General features: G+C 45.6%; 1 protein-coding gene and 1 long non-coding RNA gene across 5 annotated transcripts in view; both read left to right on the top strand.

The window, feature by feature from the left end:
- ZNF318 (zinc finger protein 318) overlaps nt 1–8,522 on the top strand; it is a 36,041-nt gene extending 27,519 nt beyond the window's left edge. For all 4 annotated transcript variants that reach the window (XM_045008970.1, XM_045008968.1, XM_045008969.1 and 1 more), the window contains 4 exons: nt 1,467–1,670; nt 2,136–2,235; nt 3,386–3,504; nt 3,965–8,522. In XM_045008970.1, the coding sequence (XP_044864905.1) occupies nt 1,467–1,670; nt 2,136–2,235; nt 3,386–3,504; nt 3,965–7,516 (3,975 nt within the window). In that variant the 3' untranslated portion in view covers nt 7,517–8,522. The remainder of the gene's footprint in view (nt 1–1,466; nt 1,671–2,135; nt 2,236–3,385; nt 3,505–3,964) is intronic.
- Nucleotides 8,523–14,316: 5,794 nt separating this feature from the next.
- On the top strand, nt 14,317–20,055 carry LOC123365931. Its single transcript, XR_006577832.1, has 2 exons — nt 14,317–19,326; nt 19,713–20,055. It is a non-coding gene; the product is annotated as an uncharacterized LOC123365931 (long non-coding RNA).
- The last annotated feature ends 5,163 nt before the right edge of the window (nt 20,056–25,218 follow it).

Raw genomic sequence — 25,218 nt, 5'->3', positions numbered from 1 at the left:
AAGAGGCCCTAATAAGGTGGTTCTCCTGCATGGGCTTTTTTCCTTTACGGTTTCTGTTGGTATTGAAGAGAGATCCTGTGATCTGCATGCTGCTCACTTTCTGTTACAGCGAAGAAGCATAAAAGGAGGTGAGAAGCGACGGCCATCTGTCATTGGGTCAATATGATCATTCCAAAGGGATGTGACTTATTGGGGTCTTTCCCTGCCATACACACAATGCTGTATTGGACCACAAATATGAGAGCGTATATAAAATGAACAGCATAAGCAATCCCACTTCTTAGATATCATGGATACACTTTCTTGCTCTTTTGACAGATCACGTGTTGGCCTCTACATTCTCCGGATGAGAGAATGCTATGTTCACTCTGTTCCTGAGCAGTCAGTAGTTACGGAAGTAGCCACTGGGTGTGTAGATCTCTTCCGGCTCCATTATCAAAGAACTTCAAGTAGGGATCACTAATGAGAAGATACGGAGTGGTCATATAATTGGATTTGTTTGGCACTGGGAACTGAATAACTTGGAGATGGTGCAACAGATCCATGCTTTGTGCCAGCTCAATTACCTTAAAATGTTAATTTTTGAGGCAATTGCACAGATTAGAAATGGTCATATGATGCTGTTTCACCCAAATTCTGTATTTACCAAATGGCAGTATCTACAGGTCTTTGTCTAAGCCAACAAGGCTGACTCAATCTTATGTCCCTCTTTGGTATTGTTTGATTTTTTTTTTTTCACTCTCAGATTTTGACCTGTACCTCAGATTCCTGATTTAAGATACTAATTTTGTTTTCTTTTAAAAATGGTGGGGTTCTTCTGCTGTATGACTTAGGCCTTTACAAGTCAGCGTCCATCAGCATAGACTTCAAGTGCGTAAAGTGCTAGCGTCTGTTCCAGGATGTATCTAAGCACGAGACACACGTTGTATCACATAAACTTGGGTAAAAGAGGCTTCTTTCTGGCTCCTTAAAAACCATGAGCCTGTTGGAAAATACAAGGCACTTGTTTAGCTTTGCAGGGTGTTATTCTTTGCCTGTTAAATAGTTTTGAGTTAACTGATTCAGGTTATTTTTACAATAACCACAGTATGGCAGTAGAGAGTTTTTTAGATATTCCTGGCAATGTTTAGCTGGTTCTCTAACTGGCACCAATCGGGTACATACACTTACCCCATGAAGTGGGGAGGATGCTTGCCCTGGGGATATTTGCTCATTTGGTTCCTTGATTACATACCTACTATCTCGCCATTACATCTGGGAATCTTATTGGAAGCTCTTCATTGGCCACACAGCACCTGAGTCTGCAGTGCCAGCTCACTGAAACGGTGGACTTAGCCTGAGCGTTGACTAGCAGGTGATATATATTTTTTGTGTGTGTATGGTCTCTGCTGGAGGCAGGTTTTGAGTTCCAACACACCATGTGTCCTTCTGTGTCTTAAGGAAATGTTTCCTTGTGTTCCATTTAGGAGTCAAAAACAACAAATGAAAAGTCCAGAGGTAAAAGTCCCAAGCCTACAGAATCCTCTTCTCAGTCGTCCAAGCATCCTTTCCAGTTGGCCAATATTTATGAATATTATGATGCAGGGAACCACTGGTGCAAAGACTGCAATACCATCTGTGGGACCATGTTTGATTTTTTTACACATATGCACAATAAGAAACACAGACAGGTATGTGTCAAGCCTCCTTCATTAAGTAGATTTCATGTTATAAGGAATTACATGCTGAAGTATCAGTCACAAAATTACCCTTTGCAAGAGAGCCTGAAGTGATATTGAACTCGAGCAATTGCCTAATGTAATTTGCTTAATGTAAAGCTTCAGTAGTTTGTGTAATTTTTTTATTAGCGTAAATGGGGCTTTTGTATCTAGTTCACTAGGGCACCAGTTTTTAAAGTTTGCATTTCAAATGCCACCTACTTGATCTGATTTATGTTACCTTTTCACAGGTTATTTTCTTTATAACAAATCACAAAGAGGGAAGGGAAAGGGGAATAGAACATAGTTCTTGTACATATTTGTATTCTGATTTTGGTTCTCACTGTATTAAAGTGATGTAAAAGGAAAAAACAAGAGGTGTATTTGACTTGTTAGTGTGATGAATGAGTTTGTATGCCTCTGTCACTATGCAAATAGACCCTGGATCCTTACAACAGACCTTGGGCTTCGAAGACCCAGAGTGAGACCAAACAAGACTTCGTAAAACGCATCGATAAGATAACGGTTCCTGCCAAAGGTAACATTACTTCCTTTTCTCCTACATATGATCTTGATCTGCCCCCCCAGCAGGTTCCAGCTGCTCTGGAAGAGGAAGTCCAAAGGTTTTGATTGTGATTCTAGATTGTGTGTAAAATCTTGGTATGTATAGGAGGAGTATGGTAACCGTTCCAAGTTAGGTGGGAATGTTTCATTCCCCGATTATTCAAGTTTAGAAGAGCATGGCGTGAGAGTGTAGGAAAACATAAGCTGTTTTTAACATTTGACTTTTGTGGTGGTTGCTTCTTCAAAGCATTAGGTAGTTTGTTTCCTTCTCTCCGGATGTTCTGAGATGATCTGCTGCTGAAGCATTGGGAGTAAGAAAAAGGTTGCAAAATTTAGTGTTTTGGAGGACTTTAGTATTTCAGCTGCTCTGAAGCCTGTAACTTTCCTTTATATATTTGCTTTGGTCCTGGGAAGTGCCCCTTAGAGGCCTCGGATGTAAACTTGTTGGGTTTGAGTGACAGAGAACAGGAAAGGATTTATGGTGAATTGGGAAGGTATAATTGGATAAAAAAATCCTACTGCACACAAGTGATGTACATAACAGTCCTGCTAGGAATTGATTTACTATCTTGTATATAATTGTCTCAATCTGGTGTTTTGGAAAATGGCACTGGAGGAAGGATCTGCTGTATGTTAGGTTACAGTAGGTCATTTCCTGTGAGCACAAAGACTCAATGAATTAAGCTTTATTGAGAAAGTTGCCTTTTTTCCCAGGCATGCATGCATTGTGGATTTTGAGTGCTTTCCTTTAAAAGGCTTTAAAGTTTTAGGTGGTGATTAGTATTTGAATGGACTTCGTGTTGGAGACGAGAAAGCAGATAAAAAGCTCAAGAACTAGCAGTTTGATATTTTAAGAAATAGTAGTGGATGAAGGAAAGAATTGAAAATCATTCTCCCAGCCATGATGCTGAAGATAGGGTGTGTTAAATCTAAGGAGTATTTCTGGTAGTGCAAGTTCCCATACTGGAAGTGTAAAGAATAGTTTGTCCAATTCCAAGAGCATGAATAGGAACGTTGCTGGAGGTTCTACATCACCGGTACCTGTCATGGATTTTTTGTGTAGCTTTTATTAAGGATAGGCATTTTCTTCTGTTTTATTTCTCTATTTTCTTTTGCCTTTTCAGGCTCAGAGTTTCTGATTCCCATCACTGGATATTATTGCCAGCTCTGTCATGAATTTTTCGGAGATCAAATCTCAGGAGAGCAACATGTGAAAAGTCATCCCCACAATGAGAAATATAAGGTTGGTACCTGGTGTGCCAGCAGTGAGCCATTCCTTGATTAGCCTCTGATTCTCTCTCTTTTCCTTCCCTTTGCCTCAGTTCCTTCTCTTTGAAATACTTGCCTCGTGGTTGAGTAGTGTGACCATTTACTACTTAACAAATTAAACACACTCAGAGCAAGAAATAGGATTTACGAGCTTATATAGAGGCTCGTTCTTCTGTGTGGTATTGAAGTCAGGCTTTAATCCCAGTGTTGACTTTCAAACAGTTTAGTAGAATATAGGATTTAATTGTAATGTTTTCTTAGCATTGAGTTGCAGAATTCTGGGTGTGAAACCCTTATTTCCTGTTTTCTTGGCAGGAAGATCTCTATTCTCCTAATAATGTTGAATTGGCAAATCTAACAAGTCAGAACTGTTCTAGAGCAAAGTTTTATTTCTTTAGTAACAGCTGCTAAGATTGTGCCATTTCTTTTCACAGAAACATGTGGATGAGAATCCACTCTATGAAGAGAGGAGAAACCTGGACCGTCAGGCTGGGTTGGCTGTGGTCCTGGAAACAGAGCGCAGGCGGCAGAATGAGATGAAACGGAAACTGGGAGAAAAGCAAAAAGAGGAGAAAGATGAGAAGAAGGCAAAAGTGGCAAAAAAAGAGGAAACGAAGAGCACTCCAGAGCTGGGAGAAGGGGTTAGTGAAACCGGTAGTACTCAGGCCAAAATGGATACTGCTGGGCGGAAACTTGGTATTAAGCTTAAATTGAAGAAGGAAGAGAAGAAGGAAGAAAAGAAGGAAGAGAAGAAGGAGGACTCAAAGAAGGAAGAGAAGAAGGAGGACTCAAAAAAGGAAGAGAAGAAGGAGGACTCAAAAAAGGAATCACCAACTCAATCTTCCTTTGGAAAGTTCAGCTGGAAAAAGAATGAGCGAGAGGATAAAAATCAAGGAGCAGTTGCAGCTCCCCCAAAGGAGGAGAGTGTTGAAGGAAGTAAAGATAAGGAGGAGGGCAAGTCTCAGTCTGGGAAACCCCATGCCAAGCCCATTGAAATTAAACTCTCTGGGAAGACCGTTATACCACACACTAGCCCCTGGACTCCAGTCGCTTCCACTTCAACACAAGCAAAAATTCGACCCAATCTGCCAGTCCCTACCATGATTTTCAGGAAGTCTGCAACTGCAACAGTAAGCAAGCCAGCACCTTTGAACACTTTTTTGTCTATAAAATCCTCTGGTGCTACCACCAAACCACTACCTGTGGTGAAAGAATCCAATGCAGATGTTCTGCTGCCTCCAGATATAATCTCAAAAGCGTTTGGGGGAGAGGAGGTAATTTTGAAAGGGACACAGGAGGATATGAAGGTTCCAGAGAAGAATGAATCATCTGAGAAGCCACCTCCCCCTCCACCCTCAATTCCACCCCCAGCTAAACAGACAGCAGTCATCCCAGCGGATGAAGTGGCACCAGGGGTATCTGAGAGTGACCAGGAAATGCTGGCAATGCCAGTGCGCCCCCCTCCACCACCACCTTCTACTGCTTTCAGTGACCAGGCTAAAAAAATAGAGAAACGGAACTCTTGTCTGGCCACAGCAAATGCTAAAGACCTCTATGATATCTTCTACAGTAGTGGTGGAAAGAATTCATCTGATAGCAAACTTGCAAGTTCCCCAGTTCCAAATGGAGAAAATTTTAACGTAGCAAAAACAGAGAGAAGCACAGATATGCCAGCAAACTCTAAACCAAGTAGCAGTCCATCTTCCATGAAAGAAACTTTTCAAAATATAGCTACTTACTCAGAGGTTAGTCAGGTCCATTCAGATGAGGGGGCCTCAGAACCTGAGAAAATAGAAGTCCAGGAGACTTCAACACCCTATACAGAAAAGAGCACTGAAATCCCAAACAGGGTTCGGGGGGAGATGAGCTATGAATCCCAAAATATTCTTGGATTAGATTTTCAAGCTAAATCCAAAGAGGAGGAAATCACACAGTCTAAAGATCAAGCTTCAGTTCCCTGGGAGACTGAGGTAGAAATGGAAACTATTGATCAGGCAGAAATTAGTAAGAAAACACCAGAGCCTCAGATACCGGAAGTGTCAGTCACACAATTGTCAGAAATTAAAACTGTCACTCATGTCAAGAAATCTATAGAAATGAGAGAGATGGGTAGAACAAGTGGAGAACAAGAGGTCTGCAAGGAATCCCAAGATCCACAAATAATTGAGGTCCAAGGGAACAGAGAGGAGAGAGACATTATTGTGGATACCAAAACAGATGTATCTAATACTTCTGAAAAAGATATAGAGATGGAAGACTCAGAGTTAACAGGAGCTCAGTTTGAACTTAGTCTCAGACACCCAGCGAGCCAGTTACGTGAAAGACACAATAAAATCCACAAGGTGGGGGAGAACTTTTTCTCTGTTAAACTGGGAAGTAGTGACAGCTGTAAAACTAATACAGAAATTGACAGCCCAGACTTGCCATACGTTCAGGGTGAATTGGTTCCTGAACGACTAGACACATCAAGTAAAGTTAGTGAGGAAAAAGTTTCAGTAGCGATAGTGATAGAACATGATGCATCCTTACGATGTGTAAAACTGGAAAATGTAGACTTGGAAAGGTCTCAGTCAGCAGTCGTTGATGAAACCCTCCAGATTTCAGAGATCCAAAGTAAGGTTTCAGAATTGACAGCAAAATGCCCAAGTGAATTGGACTCCTCCCAAACTCGTAATAAAAACGAACAGGTCATCTTGGTTAGTTCTCAGTCACAAAGTAGTCAGGAACTACCGTGTACTCAAACAGTAGATAATCCAGAAACAAACAATGGTTCTAATGAAGTCAACGTCCCTGTCACTTGTCTCACCAACATAGAAATGAAAAATAGCATATTAGTGGTACAAGAAGAACTCAGGCATGAACGTTCAAGCTGTGTGACATTAGACAGCCACCACCAGGAGCAGGGTGTCACAGAGCTAGTCAGCGCCTGCACTGCAAACACTGTTGACCCCAATTCCAGCCTAGAATTAATGTATGATGTTGAAAATAATACATTGAGAGGCCCTGAATCAGATATAAAGTTAGGGGATTTTACTGCAGAGAAAGATGCATTAGAAATAGGAGGTGTTGACTTTTCTAGTGCTCAGTCTGATATGGTTCAAGAGCCACTAGATGCTCTACCAGCAGACTTCAGTATGGGTCGTCTTGGAGGAGGGACCCTTACACACACAGAAATCAACCAAGAGGTCTTAAGTACCTCAGCAGCTAATGACTTTGACCTAAACACCACTTACTCAGAATTTAGCTTTGAACAATCAGAAACTCTCACTCTAAATTTTAATATGGAAAATGAGAAAGATTCCTTAAAGCCAGAAGATGTGAAACCTAGTGACACTCCCATCCTGAAAGGAGAGTTGGAGTTAGAAAGCATTGATTTCAGTTTGGGGGACATTGAAGTGGAACGTGAACATCTTGGTATCCTAACAGCAGGAATTCTAAATGAGGATACTGAAGATCTCCCCAAATTAGAAACCATTGCATCCATTGGGCTGGAGCCCAGCAAAACCAGTGAACTGAGCATTGAGCAACCAGTGGATGAACCAGAAATTATTGATTTTGTTGCATTAACGTCTGGTGATCAAGAAGACAAATTTTGCACCCTGATCTCTGAATCAGCTGTCCCACACCTTGAGTCACGCTTATCAAATAGTGACACTACAGAAGTGGGCATGCCGGTTCTAGAAATACAGGGCATTCCTCCAATCTCTGAGATTCTTCTGCAAGTGGAGGAGAGCAAAGATAGCACAGCAGACATTGCCGAAATGCCATCATTGAGCTGTGATGGAGACAGTGTGGAAAACCAGGCTGCTGGATGCATTGAAACTGTCCTCCCAGAGCTCAAGGAAACACCTGCAAAGGAGGGTGACTCAGGGGACAATGGATTGTGCATTGTTCAGAGCAAGACAAAAACTGCTGACAGTAGTTTGGAAACTAACAAGCTAGCTTCAGTAACTGCTGAAAGCTCAGCAGAGAGCCCAGTGGGTTGAAATGGACCCAGCCAGTCTCAATATTTGAGGAGCCAGTGCTGGGATTTTGTTATGTATATTCTTTGTTTCAGTTTAATATGGGAGTATTTTGCATCCTACAGTAGATACTGACTAAAGCTTACACTTGTTTTACCAAAAACCAGACACACACTTTATTCTGTACATACCGGATTGTGCAAAGTGTTTTTCTTGTGAAATTTCACCAATTTCTTTTCTGTACTCTGCCATTAAAATAGAATCTCATAATGTGTGATTTGGTTGTTTTTGTTTATTTTTTGTCTTTTATTCTTTACCATTTTTGGATGGTTTCCAGTTCACACGTTTCCATCAGTAACATTCCATGACTAGCCTGTGAGACAAGCTCAAGAAAACCCATTCAGAACTTAAGGAAACGGACACTCTTGCAGAAGAATTAAAACTAAAAGTTTATTTAAAATGTAATGCATGATTTTGATTGCGTCCATTGTTTGAAATACAGAAAGTGTGAATAGAGTTGACTTTGTTTCATGTCCTGTGGTTTGTAATTACTGTTGTATTACACCTGTACTTAAATGGTCTCATACTGTATTGTATAAACACATGCGGATACCACCTCACTAAGCAAGGGAGAAAATCTGTCAACTCACTTTTGAAGAAGAAGACTAATCGGTAAGGCTCTGTGGCCTGACACCTGGACCAGACATTTTGAGGTCACTTACATGATTTGAAATGGCCTTTCTTTCATTGTATTGTGATCCAGTAACTATTTGTGTTAAATCATTTAGCAGCTGCCCTGCTCTGAAGAACCAGAAGATCTGAACCCTGGTCTCAGGAATTGGACTCGCTCGGTGTGTCACAGCCGCATACATGCCCACCCTGAATTGTCCCTGAGCAATTAAACTTGTAGTGTGATGGTTTTCATTTGTACAGTTTGTCAAAGATTAAAGCGTTAAAATGTTTGCTTGCATAAATCTAACGTTTTTTATTTGTTAAATCATTTAAAATAAACTTATGGTGATCAAAAATATATTTTTCTAAATTGTCATTATTTTATTTCAAATGAGTATTTCATTTTAGCCAGTTTTGAAATTCTGCACAGGTGATAAGAGACACAGATATGACAGCTGTAGAGAAGTAAGTTCTTTGAGTGATTGCTCATCTGTATTCCACAATAGGTGTGTGTGCTCACTATGTGCACTGGTGCTGGAAATTTTTGCCCTAGCAGTACCTGTAGGGGAGTGGCCTAGCGACCCCTGGAGTGGCGCCTCCACAGCGCGATATAAGGGGTGCTGCACGCTCCCCCCACCCTCAGTTCCTTGCCGCCAGTGAAGGTGCTTCGGAACTGCTCTGCTCCAGCTTTGCTGTAGCTCGTCCCCAAAACTTCTTGTTTGTTCAATGTATGGTACCTGGAATTAGTTACTTGTTTAGTTATTTTAGTTTAGCTAGGGCATGCCCCGGGTTTTAAGTTGTGCGACACTTGTAGGCAAAGTGAGTGATCTGCATATGGACTGTTTACACTGTTTGGGGAAAACCCATCTCGGTGATCGCTGCAAGATTTGCAAGTTGTTTAAGCCTTGGACCAAGAGAGAATGGGACATCAGGCTCCAGGCTATTCTGATGGAGTCGGCCCTGACCTCGGCTCCAGTGCGCCGCTCCGAGTCGGCACCAGACACCCCAGTGTCAGTACATGGCGACCCTTCAGCTCCATTGACTAGTCAGCACCGCTCCCCGTCCACGGGGGACGCCAAGAAGGGTAGGAAGAGGCCTTCTTCGCTGCGACACTGGAGTAAACCCAGGACAGAGGCTAGACCCAGGTTGGGCAGTCCTTGATCCCCACCGACCTCTAGGTTTCCGACTCAAGTTGAGCAGAGTAGCCCGGCCCATTTGGAGCAGGCCTCCCCGGATGTATGGATGCCCTACACACTGGAGGCCCTGCAGGAGTCCTGGGATGTTATGTCAGCCCCGCGCTCTAGAGGCAGGCCGCCACTGGGATCTCCGCAGTCGCCCCCGGCTTGGTACCGGTCTTGGTCGAGGGAAGGTTCCCGACGCTGTTCGCCACCCAACATACGTTCAGGGCAAAGTCTACGTGGATCGCCCTCAATGCCCACCAGGCTGTCTGGTTGGGTTCTGTCTGACCGAGACTCTTGGCTCCACTCCGCCTCGAGGAGCAAACACTGAAGGGACCGAGGCAGATGACGCCAAAGGTCCTTGTCTTGGAGGGGCTATTGCAGCTGGTCACAGCACGAACTTCGACATCGTTCCTCCTCCATCGTCCTGCTCCAGGACCTCGCCACGGCACTGCTTCCTCAGCCCCAGGTGCCGATCACCAGCGTCTCGCTGTCGTGAGTCCACCCACTGGAGCCGATCGTGGAACAGCTATTACTGACGGTACTGGTCCTCCATGTCGGGATTGCAGTCCCATGGTCGGCATCACTCCCGGCGCCGCTGCTCCTCCCGGTCCAGGGACCGTCGCAGGTCGTAAGTCAGCCCAACCTCCCTTCGTAGTTGTCCATCAATGAGCCAGGCCAAACAGCCGGCTCCTCCAGTGCCACAGTAGGTGCAGTGGCACTGGGTTGCATGTCCGGCCCAATGGTACCAGTGGACACCGTGGCCCCTGGTGGGGGCTCCCTCTGTGGCTGGAGCATCAGAAGGACCATCGGCCTCTCTCTCCAGACCTCCAAGGAAGGAGTTGGTGGGACGTACATCCTCGGCACTGTGCCCAGAGACCAACCAGGTGGTGGACCCTCTGGTGTGCCGGTGGACACACAAAGTACCGTGCCGGCCTCCTCACCCTCCCCGGATGAGGCAATTATGGCCCCTCCTCCCTCTGTCCCACAGGAGGACTTTAGGGCCCACCGAGAGCTCTTAAAAAGGGTGGCATCAAGTCTCCACCTCCAAACAGAGGAGATGGAGGAGCCCTCGGACTCCCTGTTTAATGTACTGTCCTCCTTGGCACCAGGCAGGGTGGCCTTGCCTCTCCATGAAGGGGTGGTGAAAATTTCAAATGTCCTGTGGCAAACCCCGGCCTCATTGGCCCCCATCTCTAAGAGAGAGGAATGCAAGTATTTTGTACCCGCCAAGGGGCATGAATACTTATTCACCCACCCTGCTTCTAACTCCCTGGTGGTCGAGTTGGTCAACCACAGGGAATGGCAGGGCCAGCCAACCAGCCCCTACCCCAAAAAATAAAGATTCAAGGAGGCTGCACTCATTTGGAAGAAAAATTCATCCTCGAGCTTCCAGTTACGGGTGGTGAACCACCAGGCTTTCCTGGGCCGGTATGAGTTCAATCTGTGGGGCTCCCTCCTCAACTTTGAGGACTCCCTCCAGGAGCACGACACGAAGGAGTTCAAAGCGCTGGTGGAGGAGGGCACAGCGGCTGCCAGGGCAACCCTGCAGGCAGCTTCGGATGCAGCAGACACAGCCATGCGGACCATGGCCTCTGCGGTGTCCATGAGAAGGGCATCGTGGCTCCTGCTCTCTGGGCTGTCTAGCGAGGCCCAGATCTCCCTGCAGGACCTCCCGTTTGACAACAAAGCTCTGTTTGCAGAACAAACGGATACAAAGCTGCATGGTCTGAAAGACTCTCACACGACTCTCCAGACTCTGGGTCTCTATGTTCAGGCTCCGGCTAAACCTAAGTTCAAGCCGCAGCAGACTCCCGCTCAGGCCATCCAGTCAAAATACAAGACTGCTTATAAGAAGTCGTGGGACTATAAGAGGTGCCCACAGAGGCAGTCTCGGCCTGCCCCCCAGCCTGGGTCCTCCAAGGGCAAGCAAGCAGGGAAAAGGCGGTTTTGATGGGACGCCCAGGAGCGCCCTGCCAGTTCTCATCAGGGATCCACCCTCAATAAAGCTTCCCTTCTCCAATTGGTTGTGCGCTTTCCTCCTGGAGTGGTTGCAGCTGACCTTAGACCAATGGGTCCTCCACACCATCTCCGAGGCCTACACTCTCCAGTTTACTTCCTCCCTGCCCAACCACCTCCCACCCCTGTCCCTCCTGGGGGACCCCTCGCATGAGGTTCTGCTCGAGCAGGAGGTGGGGCGGCTCATCGGCCTAGGAGCAGTGCAAGCGGTACTGGGGGAGTTCAAAGGCAAGGGGTACTACTCCCACTATTTCCTTATCCCGAAGGCCAAAGGGAGACTCAGGCCCATCTTGGACCTTCAAGGCTGAACCAGTATATGGTGAAGCTCAAGTTCTGCATGGTCTTCCTGGCCTCCATCATCCCCTCCCTGTATCTGCAGGGCGCGTACTTCCACATTCATATATTTGAGGGGCACAAACTCTTCCTCCGTTTCATGGTGGGGCAGAAACACTACCAATTTATGGTTCTCCCGTTTGGCCTGTCCACTAGCCCCAGGGTATTCATGAAGTATATGTCAGTGATAGTGGCCTACCTCAGGGACTGGGGGGATCCAGATCTTCCCCTATCTGGACAGCTGGTTGGTCAAGGGTAGCTCCTGATCGCAGGTGCAGGATCATGTGGTGCTCCTTCTGTCCACGTGCACCACTTTGGGCCTGTTGGTAAACACCACCAAGTCCACATTAGTCCCGGCATAGAGTTTATCGGGGTGGTCCTGGATGCCTCGTCGGCTAGAGCCTCCTTCCCACTGGACAGGTTCAAGACCCCGAAGGGGCTCATCAACACGGTCACAAGGTTTCCGGTGATGACAGCCAGAGCGTGCCTCCAGTTCTTGGGTCACATGTCGGCGTGCACGTATATGGTCCATCACGCCAGACTCAGGATGAAGCTCCTCCAGCTCTGGTTGGCCTCGGAGTTCTCCCAGGCCAGGAACAGGATGCACAAAGTCCTCACGGTGCCTGAGCCAGTGATCACCTCCCTACGGTGGTGGTCCTCCCCGAGAAACATGCTCCAAGGGGGCCCATTCAGGGGCAGGGCCCGGTCCCTGGAACTGGTATGCAACGCGTCAGACCTGGGCTGGGGGGCTCATGTGGAGAACGTTCAGACCCAAGGTCTGTGGTTGGCTCAGGATCTGACCCTCATAAACGTCAAGGAGCTCAGGCTGGTATGGCTGGCGTGCATGGCCTTCCGCTCGCACCTGGAGGGCTGGGTGGTCAGGGGCCTCACAGACAATACGGCCTGAATGTTTTACATCAACAGGCAAGGTGGGACCCAATCCTCTGCCACGAAACCCTCAGGCTATGGGGTTTTTGTATAGCCCATGACATCTGCCTATAGGCCTTCTATCTGCCAGGTGCCCAGAACGCGCGGGCGGATTGCTTGAGCAGGGACTTCTCTCAGCATGAGTGGTCTCTCCACCCAGAGGTGGTGCACAGACTTTTCCAAGTGTGGGGAACTCCCCAGGTGGACCTGTTCATGACTCGGCAGAATTGTCACTGTCCCCGGTTCTGCTCCGTCCGGGGGAAGGGGGCTGGGATGGGGCACTATCTCCTGTATCTTCCTCCTGTCCTGGTCAAGCCAGTTTCTCTGTGCCTTTCCCCCATTCCTGCTGATTGGCAAGGTCCTGGAAAACAGAAAGACGGACAAGACCCAGGTCCTTCTGATTGCCCCGGCCTGGCCCAGGCAGCATTGGTATGGGACCCTCATAGGCCTGGCAGTCGCTCCACCATGGCTGTTGCTGTCCCGCACGGACTTGCTCTCCCAGGACTAGGGTCACCTCCACCCCAACCTAGCAGCACTCCACCTCATGGCGTAGCTGCTCAGTGGTTAGGTAAGGAGGAAAGGATGTGCTCGGAAGGGGTCCAGCACTTCCTCCTAGAAAGCAGGCGGCCCTCCACACGCCAAGCCTACTTGGCAAAGTGGTCTCGGTTTTCCAGATGAGCGGACGAGCGGGGCGTTTACCCGGTGGCTGCCCTGATCCAGCTTATTCTGGACTACGTCCTTCACCTTAGAGCCCAGGGCCTGGTGCCATCATCAGTCAAGGTGCACCTGGCGGCCTTATCAGCCTTCCATCCACCGGTGCAGGGCCACACGGTATTCTCCCATGCTATGACTGGCTGATTCCCTAAGGGTTGGATTGTCTCTTCCCGTATGTTAGGCCCCAGTCCCACTGTGGGACCTAAACCTGGTGTTGGCCTGTCTCACGGGGCCCCCGTTTGAGCTGGTAGCCACGTGCTCCTGGTCACACCTCTCGTGGAAGGTGGCTTTCCTGATTGCGATCACGTCGGCTAGGTGGGTCTTGGAACTCAGGGCCCTGACCTCCAAGCCCCAGTACACGGTGTTTCATAAAGATACGGTCCAGCTCCACCCACACCCTTCGTTCCATCCGAAGGTGGTGTCTGCCTTTCACATGGGTCAGGACATTTTTCTTCGGGTCCTCTGCCCTAAGTCCCATGCGTCCAGTGAGGCGCGCCGCCTCTACATGCTGGATATTCGACGGGCTCTGGCTTTTTACCTGGAGTGAACTAAGCTGTTCAGAAAGTCCTTGCAACTGTTCATCGCCTCAGCCAAGTGCACGAAAGGTCGGCCGATTTCCACTTAGTGGTTCTCCAACTGGATCACCTCGTGCATCCGTACCTGTTATGACCTGGCAGAAATCCCTCTGCCATCAATTGTGAAGGTGCACTCGACTAGGGCGCAGGCCTCGTCAGCTGCCTTTTTGGTCCATGTCCCCATTCAGGACATTTGTAGGGCTGCCACGTGGTCTTCAGTTCATACGTTCACCTCGCATTTTGCGATTGTCTCTCAGACCAGGGAGGACGCCGGGTTCGGCAGGGCCGTTCTCGGTCCCGAGAGTTTGTGAACTCCTTCCCACCTCCAACAGATATAGCTTGGAATCATCTATTGTGGAATACACATGAGCAATCGCTCAAAGAAGAAAAGAAACCTTTTCTGTAACTGATGTTCTTCAAGATGTGTTGCTCATGTCTGTTCTACATCCTGCCCTCCTTCCCCTCTGTTGGAGTTGTCTGGCAAGAAGGAACTGAGGGTGAGGGGAGCGCGCAGCGTCCCTTATACCGCACCATGGAGGTGCCATTCCAGGGGTCGCTAGGGCACTTCCCTATGGGTACTGCTAGGGGAAAAACTTCCAGCACCGGTGCACATGGCTTGCACACACACACCTGTTGTGGAATAGACATGAGCAACACATCTTGAAGAACACCAATTATGGAAAATGTAACTGTCTTATCTCCACCACTTAGCCTGACCTGTAAAGGCCTGATCTAATTCCTATTGAAATCAGCGGAAAGACTCCAGTTGACTTCAGTGGGATATTGATCAAGTTCTGAATTATGCAAGGTTAGCAGGAAGGAGCAGCGACTTACTATTTCATATTTTTTGTTTTACTCCACACCAACCTGTAACTCTTTATTCCTAAAGGTGGACTTACAAAGTTAAAAATGAACTGGTGCCCATTTTGCTTTTTTTAAAAAATGCATGTAGAAGTGTGAATTTGTTTCAGAAGTTTTTGCTTTATTTTTTATGAGAGAAATTTAGGTCCCATCTAGGCTGAAAAACTGGAGAGCTAGTGTAAATGGTGACGACATAAGAAGCAGCAAGATAGTGAAAATTAAGCTGTTAGGGGAAAGGATTTTTAGTCAGACTTCCTAAAACTATTTTTTATTGGCACTTAAGCAGTTACCATTTTGAATACAGGAAGCCTTTGTTAGTCATCACCCTCTCCTCCTCAATTAAAATGTTATATCTGTTGTAATTGCTCATTTTCCACTTCACAAAATGCCTCCCAACACAAAACCAAAGAAGACAATATTATGCATTCCTGCTATTATTAAGACACAAGCTGGGGCAGAGGGAGAGAGACTGTTCAAGTTGTTTTCCTACATCATAGAGGAGATACCCTTTCAGAGTTCTGTTTGAGTTCTGTGCTTTTCTCTTGGGATTCAGTCTCCCTTCTGTATTAGCTACTGATCCTCCACTGATACATCCTCTGAATTTAACTGATTGCAAATGTCAGTTGATGTTATTTTTCCTCCTTTCTTTGTACCAGTTTCTTCAGAGAAGTATCCTATTCCCTGGTATATTTTTTTTGAAATCTCCAGTGGGAAGGAGAAATCCATTTTCTTGCCAGCTTTGTATGGAGTTCAGAGTTTGTCTGCGGTACTGGGGGTAGGGTGGGGTGAGGATTAGCTTCAGAATATTAATGATGACTTTGAACATAATGAGGGTGAAGTTTACTTTCCACTTTTCTGGGGGCTTAGCCTTCACTCTTCTGGGTCAAAAACACTCTGTTGGAGTTCAGTGGCACTTTTTGGTTACTGCCCTAGTCCAGAGGTTTTCGAAGTCTGTCATCATATGGATCACTAAAGTATGAGAATTTAATGAACAATTTCCCACTCCATACATCCCCGTTCCGCACCACAATATCCCTGTTGCAAGTAGTGTACTTGATGAATTAGTAAATGCCAAACTACATTTTTTTAGAAGTAATTTGAATCCTGTCTTCCTTTTTCTTTTCATTTCCTTTCTCCCCAGCTGCTTCTACAAGCATCAGTGTTCTGTAGTGAGGAGCCTGTTTGCCTGTAGAAGACACTGTAAATAAGCAGCTAGCACAAGCTGAAAGCAAGAACCCTTTGTAAGCCTTAATTTGAGAACTGCTGCCACAATATTTTTCTCCAGAAGTTGAAACCTGATTTAAACTACACGTGAAATGAATTTTTTTTCTTACTATACTCCCTAGCAAATATTCATCCCAGAGCGTGGCACAACTGACCGTTTTTGTTCAGTGTGCCTGGATTGGAATAGCAGGGTGTTAGGATTGAGGTGAACTGACAGACATTGGGATAAGTAGCAGTGGGAGAGCAGGAGGTGTTCAAGAGTAGAATGAGGGTATGTTGGTGGATATGTGGGGGGCGGCAGGGAGTTTGTATGGGTCCCTTCACTTTTGTGAAATGACATAAGTTTTTGTTTTTTTTGCTGTGGTTTACAGATAAATATATTTTATGGGTTACCTACTGTACTGGTCTCTGCTTGTAGGGCTCTAGTGCTCTGACTTGGAAGTTCTAGGCTGACTTTGGATTCTTGACTCTAGAATTTCAGGAGTAGGGTTTAGCTTGAGAGGGGTTTTGTTTGTGGTGACTGAGTGGTGCCATACTTGGTTACCTCTCTTCCCTGAGATGGCTGTCTGAACATTTTATATGAAGTAGGAAGTTACCTTTCATTTCATCTTAGAAAGTTCTTGGTTCTATTCATCTGCTGATAAGGTGGAATAAGTAAAGCTCTCTGGAGTGAATAATACTGAATACACAAGCTTCTTGTAAATTCAAAGAGCACTGTTTGAATGATACAAGAAGCTGCATGTTTCGTTGTGCTATACTGGAGTGCAGCAGAAATGAAGAGCCCTTCTCGCAGTGAATTTAGAACAAGTTTACTGCAAGATCGATGGGGCCTTACTAAGCTGCAATGTAACAAGGGAATTCCATGTGAAACCTGCTGGCTTTATTCCTAGCGCTTATCAATGAGCCTAGTATTGGACATCTATAACATCTAGCAATGCATGTGGGAAGAGGTAACCCCTTTCAAATAATCTGAAATGACTTGGATTATATAGTTAAATTAAGTTTGACTTTCTTGATATAACACAATACAAGAGGACAAACCAGTATATCTCTTCTAAGGATAAATCTTGTGTCTAACCTCTTGCAGTTCTTTGAAAGGGTTAACTAAATAATGACAAAATTATTTAAACTTTTAAAAAGCTATTGAAAAAAACCATCTTCAGACGTGAATTCTTCCTGACCACATTTGTGTTTAAGGGATAAAGGTAGGTAGAGAGCTGAGACGTAAGGTTTTGGTATAGATTAAAAATAGTTAGGGGTTAAGCAAAAAGAGGGAATAGTTGTCTGGTTTTCAGCATGGAAAGGGCTTAAAGGAAACCTCACAGATAAGTTCTAGGACTGGTGTTTAATATATTAATTATTTGGAAATTAAGGGTGAATAGAGAGGTGGCAAAATATGCCAGTGAGGTACTAGTTAGGTTCCTCAAGCCTAAGGAGTGTTGAGGAACTTCAGAAGTATCAATCCAAGCCAGATAATCTGGCAACCCATGAAATGCTATGTAGACCAGTGCAACATAAGGCATGTTAAAAGAAACAATTTAAACTTCTCATATACACCAAGTTCTGAATTAATGATAACCTTACCAAAAAAACTAGGTGTATTTTAGCAAATATGTATACTTAGCACATCATAAATAATTTAGTGTTTTGCCCTGGGGAGAGAAAAGGCAAAAGAAAGAAGCATGGAATAGGTACTAGTCCAGCACTTATCGCACTGCTGCAATGGTGTCCAACGTTTTCATCTTGAGGGCCAAACATGTTTCAAAAAGGTGAAGGCTAAAACCAGTACTCTGAGGCACAATCTTTGTCATGTGCCACCCTCTTTGCACTACTCAGATAGCAGAAAGGCGGCAGAAACCACCCATGAGAACCCAGCAGCCCGAGAGATGACATAGCTCCCTTCTGGGCCTCATGTTGAATTCCAGCTATCTCCATTGTGGCTCATAGCTGGCACAAGTTAGAGCAGCCCTCAAGCTGCTGTAACCTGCACTAGAGCTGCAGCACAGAATCCAGAAGCCATATTTGGTGGCTGGTTCAGTCCCCACCTCCACCCATCTCTCCTCAGCTGCCCGGGTGCTTTTGTGGGAGATGGGTGCTGTCCTGTGCTAGGCACTCCCCTAGACTCAGATAGAGCTACTCAAGCTCCTCTACTGCTCTTGGAAGTCCCGTAGTCATCAGGGAAACAGGTAATGGAGCAGCCAGATTTGTTTTCTTCCTCTGGGATGCAGCAGGTAGCTAGTGGGGAGCTGCTGAGTAGCGGTAGCAAGGAAAACATGCATCAGAGCTGCTTCAGGGGAAGTGATGGGAAGTAGTCACCCTAACCTACTCCCTTTAGTGATGGGCTGATTCAAGACACTTCAGATTGAAAGTTGCACACCGTAGCTCAGAGAACACATTTTTAGGTCTTTTAAATGCAAATTTTCTCAAAGCAGCTCCCTTTGAGAGCCATGGAGTAGACACAGTGCACTGGAAGTCACTTAGATACTATGATGAGTGTGGTATAAAAACCTGAACAGAACAAAATACACAGTCATGCAGTAATAGAATAAGATGTTTATCTCTATCTCATAATAGAGCCTATGGCAAAACTGTATTGCAGCTGTTACCTAAATAGATGGTGCTGGTGTCATCTTGATATCTCTGTTGGTTCTGGTTATCTAAACTCAAATGGGGAAGAGCAGAAATTGAAAGGCAAAGTGATTGGCGAGGATTCCCATGGGAGGAGAGCTGAGGTATAGGTGACTAGGACTGTTTAATTTGGAGAATAAAAGGAGATAGATACTCTCCCGCCAATTCATTTATACTTAAGTGTTCTTATTGCCATTTTCCACTATACAAGAACTGTTCCCTTAAGTAATTGAATAGCAACATTTAAAATTGATTTTAATATTTATACATTGTATAATTAACCTGTGGAGCTTGCTGCCACAGAGTATTATTTTATCAAATCTCTTTGCAAACGCCAAACGTGTTCTTGATTGCATCCGTAGTCACATCATCTAGGAGAAAATTACAAAGGTCAGTCTGTATGCTTCGTGACATAAACTGGTCCACTGAGGTCAGGAAGGAATCCCACACCCCATCTGCTATAGTATTTTATAGTTTGGTGTGTTATGTGGGGATTACATCTTCCTTGGAAGCATCACACATTGGCCACTTGGAAACAGGATACAGGACTAGACAACTGGTCTATTCTAATATAACAATTCTTTATAAGAGCTAGATGTTGTTATTGTGTTCTTAGGTACAAAATGACCCCCTACAGCTCCTGTCGCTGCTGATCCCCATTCCAGATCCCCGGAAGGACACAAGGGACTATATCCTGTCTCAGGTTTGTAAAGTGACCCGAGGGTTAGCATTCCAGATTAAGTAGCATAAGGGATGAGTCCAGAGATTCTTATTTTCCCTAGTGACACTTATCCCAGTGGTCACCCAGTTGCCTGTTTACTGACGTTAGCACAATCCATGATTGTGTCTAGATCAATTTGTTCAGCTGTTTTCATTCTGCCCTGAGCCCACCTGCCTTTTTCCAAATGGCATCAAGAGAACTGTATGCCAGATGGTTTTGATGTGGCTGGGAAGAAAAGTAAAGGGCGCCACAGGGTTGTGACTGGTATAGACTTAAGTACTCAGCACACAGGTCTGGGCTGACAACCCAGTTTGCACTTCTCTGGCTTTTCCCCTTTCCCCTTCCAAGCTTTTGGTTAATTTCCACAGGAGTGATACAAATGTTATCTGGAGCTGTTTGACTGCTGGAATCCTACTCTGAGAAGGTGGGTATAGAATTGCATGCTTTATACAGTTCCTTTTCTGATTTTCCCTTTCTCTCTGATGAGAGTGCACATTGGGGCACAAGGTCTCAGGCTGGCTTAAAGTATTGCTGTAAAAACGGAGCCTATTAATCAGCACTGAGGCTTTTACCCCCAAGTCTTCAGATGTGCTGTCCATGACCTACTTGTGTGTATGTTTGTTCTTTTGATGGCACCCTAGAATGGTGTGTATATGTGGACACTGCTCTTTCCGCTATTAAGTAATATATTAAACAGTTAATGTGAAATGACTCTGGACCTTGTGTGCTGTTTATTAAATCCTATTTTCAGTGAAGGGTTTTTAATTTTTTTTTATTTCATGCAGGTTATTTTATAGGAATATTAAAAACTGTGTCTGTTTTAGGGACTGGAGGATGCAAAAGCTGCCTCATTCCTATTGCCTCCCAGCACCTTTGCTTGTGTGCTGAACAGAAATTGACAATGGTGTGTATGTGTTCTGTGGAACGACTGGTGGTGGCAGGGGGCAGGGTATTTTAAATTCTTACCTTTCTACACTTCTTGGGTATTTTCCATGCAGCATGAAACTGACAACTACTCTTAAATGCCTTTGTAAGTTGCCTCTTTTATGTGCTCAAAGCAAGAGGTTATTACTTCACCTGCTTCTGAGGGGGATGCTGCTGCTTTCCACCAAGAAAAATGTCTTGTAATGAAAGCATCATAATCTGTGGCTGGCAAGCACATAAAAGAACAGAAACAAACCCAGGGAGAGGAGTTTTTTATTAAGTAGATTTATCATAGGTGTTAATTATCCCAGAAAATATTGCATAGGAGCTTGCCTTGTATCATGTGTATATATAATGCAAGTTGGGCTAGTCCTGCTGAGAGAAGAAATAGCTGATCTCACTTGCCTTTGCTGCATGGGAGAAATTATACATCTTATTAACAGTCCCAACTCCCCTGCAAACTGACAATCTGAGTTTATGCTACTACCAGAAGGAATAGTGTTGTAGGGCAATGGATGTTACTTAAGAGGGTAAGAGCTGTAGGACAAAAACCAAATTGTAGTTGTAAACCAGGCAGATACTGTAGAAATAACCGTGGCTAATCCCATACCAATGCTATAGGCTCAAAGGACAGATTAGAAATAGTATCTGTGCTGCCGCATCCTTGTGCTCATAGACTGAAACAGCATGCTGCTACCACCCAGTCATCGAAACAATTGAACAGCAGTAACCAAAGAAATCTCAAAGCAGACACCCAAATTAGTATTTGGACTATAGGGGTCAGCTCAGTTCTTGGAGATGTTTTGCTGGCACCAGTTAGACCAATAGAGAGACTTTCTATCAGTTCACTAACCTTGGATCCTTTATAGAAGCCAAACCTTCCTTCTCCAGGCCAAACAGATACGTGAACTAAATGATTATACGTTTGGGTGTGTTTAAACTTGTGTAAATGGTGAGCGTGGTATAGCAGGAAAAGGAACTCCCAACAGTAAGAACTGAGTCTCCCCTACTTTTTCATATTCACTCTTAATTGCTTTTCCTACTGCAGTACCTCCTGTCTCCTCAACATATGAGTTACCCCTATTTCCAGCTGTGTACATTACATCCCCTTTGTCTTTATTCTACATACTGTATAGGGCTGAATCTCAATTCTCAGACATATGAAGTGTCCCAATCCAGCTCGAGTAAGGGAATTTGATGTTTTACTGGTAAAGGGAAATATAATGAATTATACTGACAGGAAGTACCACCTCTCACTGGTACAGAGCTTATGGCTAAAGATTATTTCCAGATCCCTGTGTTTCAAAGGCCATCCGGTCATGTTCAGATGCCTCTCTCCATCCATAGGCCTATCCTACAGTTTTCATATAACTTTAAACTGCTTTAGAAACAAATATAGTTAAATTGGTAAAACCTCCTATTGTGAACACAGCTATAACAGTGCTTGTATTGGTATAGGTCAGTGTTTCTCAGCTGGTGGGTTTCAAAAGGCAATCGGGGATTGTGAGGCACTGAAAATTTTATTACAAATCTAAAGCAAAGAAAATAACTGGGATTACAAAAGCCTTCAAAGTGTGTGAGATCATATATAGTAGTTTGTATTATAGAGAGATATCATTATCAATGATACATTTATTACCGTTACTTTTACAGTACATGTAGGGAGATCAAAAAAAATTTGACTTTGAATAATGGGCCATCAACCTAAAAAAGCTGAGAAACGCAGGCAAAGCTTATTTCCCTAGGAATGCAACTGCATTGAGATAAGCCCTAAATTTCTGTTCTTTACTGTTATAAGACCAAATTCTGGCCCTACTGAAATCAATGGCAATACTCCCATTGACTCCTGTGGGACAAGGCTTTGGTCCATGAAGATCAGACAGAAGGTGAAGCAATCATTGAAAAATGTTTATCCTTGGGCCTGACAAACCATTGTCGACCTCAGCTGTCCAAAACTCACTGAAGTGTAAGGGCATGTCCAAATGAAGATGTAGTGCATGGCAAGCCAAGGTGTAAATCTACAGCAGGCTAGTCCAACATGCACTAACAGACCATGTGGACCATGCACTAGAACAGAGGTGGGCAAACTATGGCCCATGGGCCACATCCAGCCCGCAGGATCCTCCTGCCCAGCCCCTGAGCTCCGGCCCAGGAGACTAGCTCCCGGCCCCTCCCCTATTGTTCCCCCTCCCCCGCAGCCTCAGCTTGCTCCGCCGCCGGCGCAGTGCTCTGGGCAGCAGGGCTTCAAGCTTCTGGGTCAGCGCAGCTGCAGAGCTCAGCCTGACCCAGTGCTCTGTGCTGCGCGGTGGCGTGGCTGGCGCTAGCTGGACAGTGCGGCTGTAGTGCTACCAGCCACCGGTGCTCTAGGAAGCACGGTAAGGGGGCAGGGAGCGGGAGGCAGAGGAGGTTGGATAGAGTGCAGGGGAGTTTGGGGGGGATGGTCAGGGAGCAGGGGTGTGGATAGGGGTGGTCAAAGGATGGGGAACAGGGGTTGAATGGAGGCAGGAGTCCCCAGAAGGCAGTCAGGAATGAGAGGAGGGGTTAGATGGGGGGCCAATCAGGGGCTGGGGTTCCGGAGGCAGACAGGGAGAAGGGGTGGTTGTATGGGGCAGGGGTCCCTGGGGGGCAGTCAGGAAGGAGAGGGGGTTGGATGGGGTGGCAGGGGGCAGTCAGGGGACAGGGAGAAGGGATAGTTGGATGGGGCAGGGGTCCTGGGGGGGCCGTCAGGAATGAGAGATGGGGTTGGATGGGATGAGGGGGGCAGGGGTTCCGGGAGCAGTCAGGGGATGGGGGCGTGGGGGGGTGGATGGGGCAGGGGTCCTGGGGCGGGGCCACCAGGGAACACGGCGGGTTGGATGGGGCAGGAGTCCTGGGAAGGGGAGGCAGTCCACGACCCCCTCCCCTAACTGGCCCTCCATACAATTTCCAAAACCTGATGTGGCCCGCAAGCCAAAAAGTTTGCCCGCCCCTGCACTAGAAGTTCTGAAGTGTGCTTTCACATACAAACAGCAATATGTCAAAGTGTGTACTACAGAACTTTTAGCGCATGGTAGCTGGATCCACATGGCTAGTTAATGCACATCAGGCTAGTGTGCTGTAAGTCTCCATGTTGCCAAGCCCAGAATCTAAGAGGCAGGACTGTGGCTACTGAGCCTACCACAACAGAGGCAAAGTACTTAGGCCCAGATCTGCAAAGGTATTTGGGCTCCTAACTTAGCGAACATAATGCAAGAACTCTATTAACCAAATATATGCTTTCCAATTCTGTTTCTATAAGGAGCCTGGCCAAGTGCCCTGCCCCACAGTTAATTACTCTATAGGTACCTCACTTGTGTGTTTCTAAATCTGTCCTTTTCAGGTATGTCGTGTGTGTGTGTGTGTGTGTGTATATATATATATATAATTTTTTTTTTTGAGTAGTTAAGCTTGGGATGTGAAATGTCCTCTAGGCATGGAAAAATAGCAGCAGGTAAACTTGGGGACTTGCACATCTACACTGGAAAAATTACAGTTAAAACAATGCCCTGCAAATGATCATTCCTATAATCAGCCAATCAGCTCTTGAGAAAGGGAGGCACAGCATCCTCACAACACATCCACAACCCCAAATAGCTGGCTACACCACAGTTCAGGGTAATTTAGCTCTTCAGTAACCTAAGCTCTAAGTGAATTCTCATCTGCTTAGCTTAGTTTCACAGAAGACATCTTTCTTTCCTGCTTCCCTCTTTAGTGCTGCATCTGAAAGGGACTGGATGAGCTCAAGATCACTTGTTTGTATTAGGCCACAAGAGCACCTGCCTTGGTAGGGCTGAGCTCGTCTCAGTAACTTCACCTGCAGAGCAGACTAGGTGGAACTTGGCTCTATGCACTATTCTCCCAAGCTCATCACTGTTCCAGACACACCACCCCCCATGCAGGCCCAAAGCAGCTAATGTACAGTAAGGTTTTTTATTGCAAAATAACAAACACTGATCATTTTTATTACAAGAAATAGGAATAACAGTCTCTTTCTGTGGACCAGTCAGTCTGCAGATCCTGAAAACCACCAAATACAATAGAGAGAAAACATGTCATTTATTCATGCACATGTACCACAGTACCAGCTTCACACTATGGCTTCGCTTTTTACCACCTAACAGTGTCGTCTCCTCCACAAGCCACCCTTTCGGGATTCATGAACTCTCTGCAGGACCCTGGGTGCCTGTCCTGTGGCAACACACAGCCTAGCAGTACCAGAACCAGCAGAGGGAATTCTTCTCTCCCCTACAGGTCCTTACTCCTTTATGCTTCCTCCTTCTCTTTCTATACCTTTATGCACATACATAGCTTCCTCTTTGAGGATGTTGGCAGGAATCACTCAGAACCTGCTCATCTCACAAGATTTATCTTGACTAAAAAATAAGGTTGTGTTAGAACATGACCTTGAAAAATGACGTTAACACAGTGTTAAACTGTTTGTCTCCATTTGCACTGGTTGCAGAGTTCTGTTAAACAACAGCAGTGTAATTTGCTATAGGGCAAGGGCACTTTCCCTTGGTTTGGGGTCCCCCTACTTTTTATAGGTCTATATACTATTACATCTTCCATTTTTTGATCCCCAGACTCCAGGATACCATGTAACCACCTATAACACTCTATATGCTGGCACGTTTGTCCCCTCCCCACAGAATTTTTCTGAAATGACACCTCCTGTTCAATATCTTAGTCAAGTTAACTAATATGATGTTCAACGGGGCTTTGCAACTACTGTAGGCAGGGACTAATCCAGTTTAACATTGTGTTAATGGGCTTGACTCTTCAAGATTCTTCACTCCCTCTTCCTGGCAAAGGAGCAGTCTCTAACCTCCACACACACCTGCCACCATCCTCATGGGGAAACATGATTGATTTGCATAAATCTACATAGAATGGAACTCTAGGGTCTCCCTCCTTTTCCTCTATCTCCAACCC

Source organism: Mauremys mutica, chromosome 3, assembly GCF_020497125.1.
Source record: "Mauremys mutica isolate MM-2020 ecotype Southern chromosome 3, ASM2049712v1, whole genome shotgun sequence".
NCBI classification, from domain to species: domain Eukaryota; kingdom Metazoa; phylum Chordata; order Testudines; family Geoemydidae; genus Mauremys; species Mauremys mutica.
Note: the sequence above shows the minus strand (reverse complement) of the source record. Positions and strands in the feature narration are given on the sequence as shown.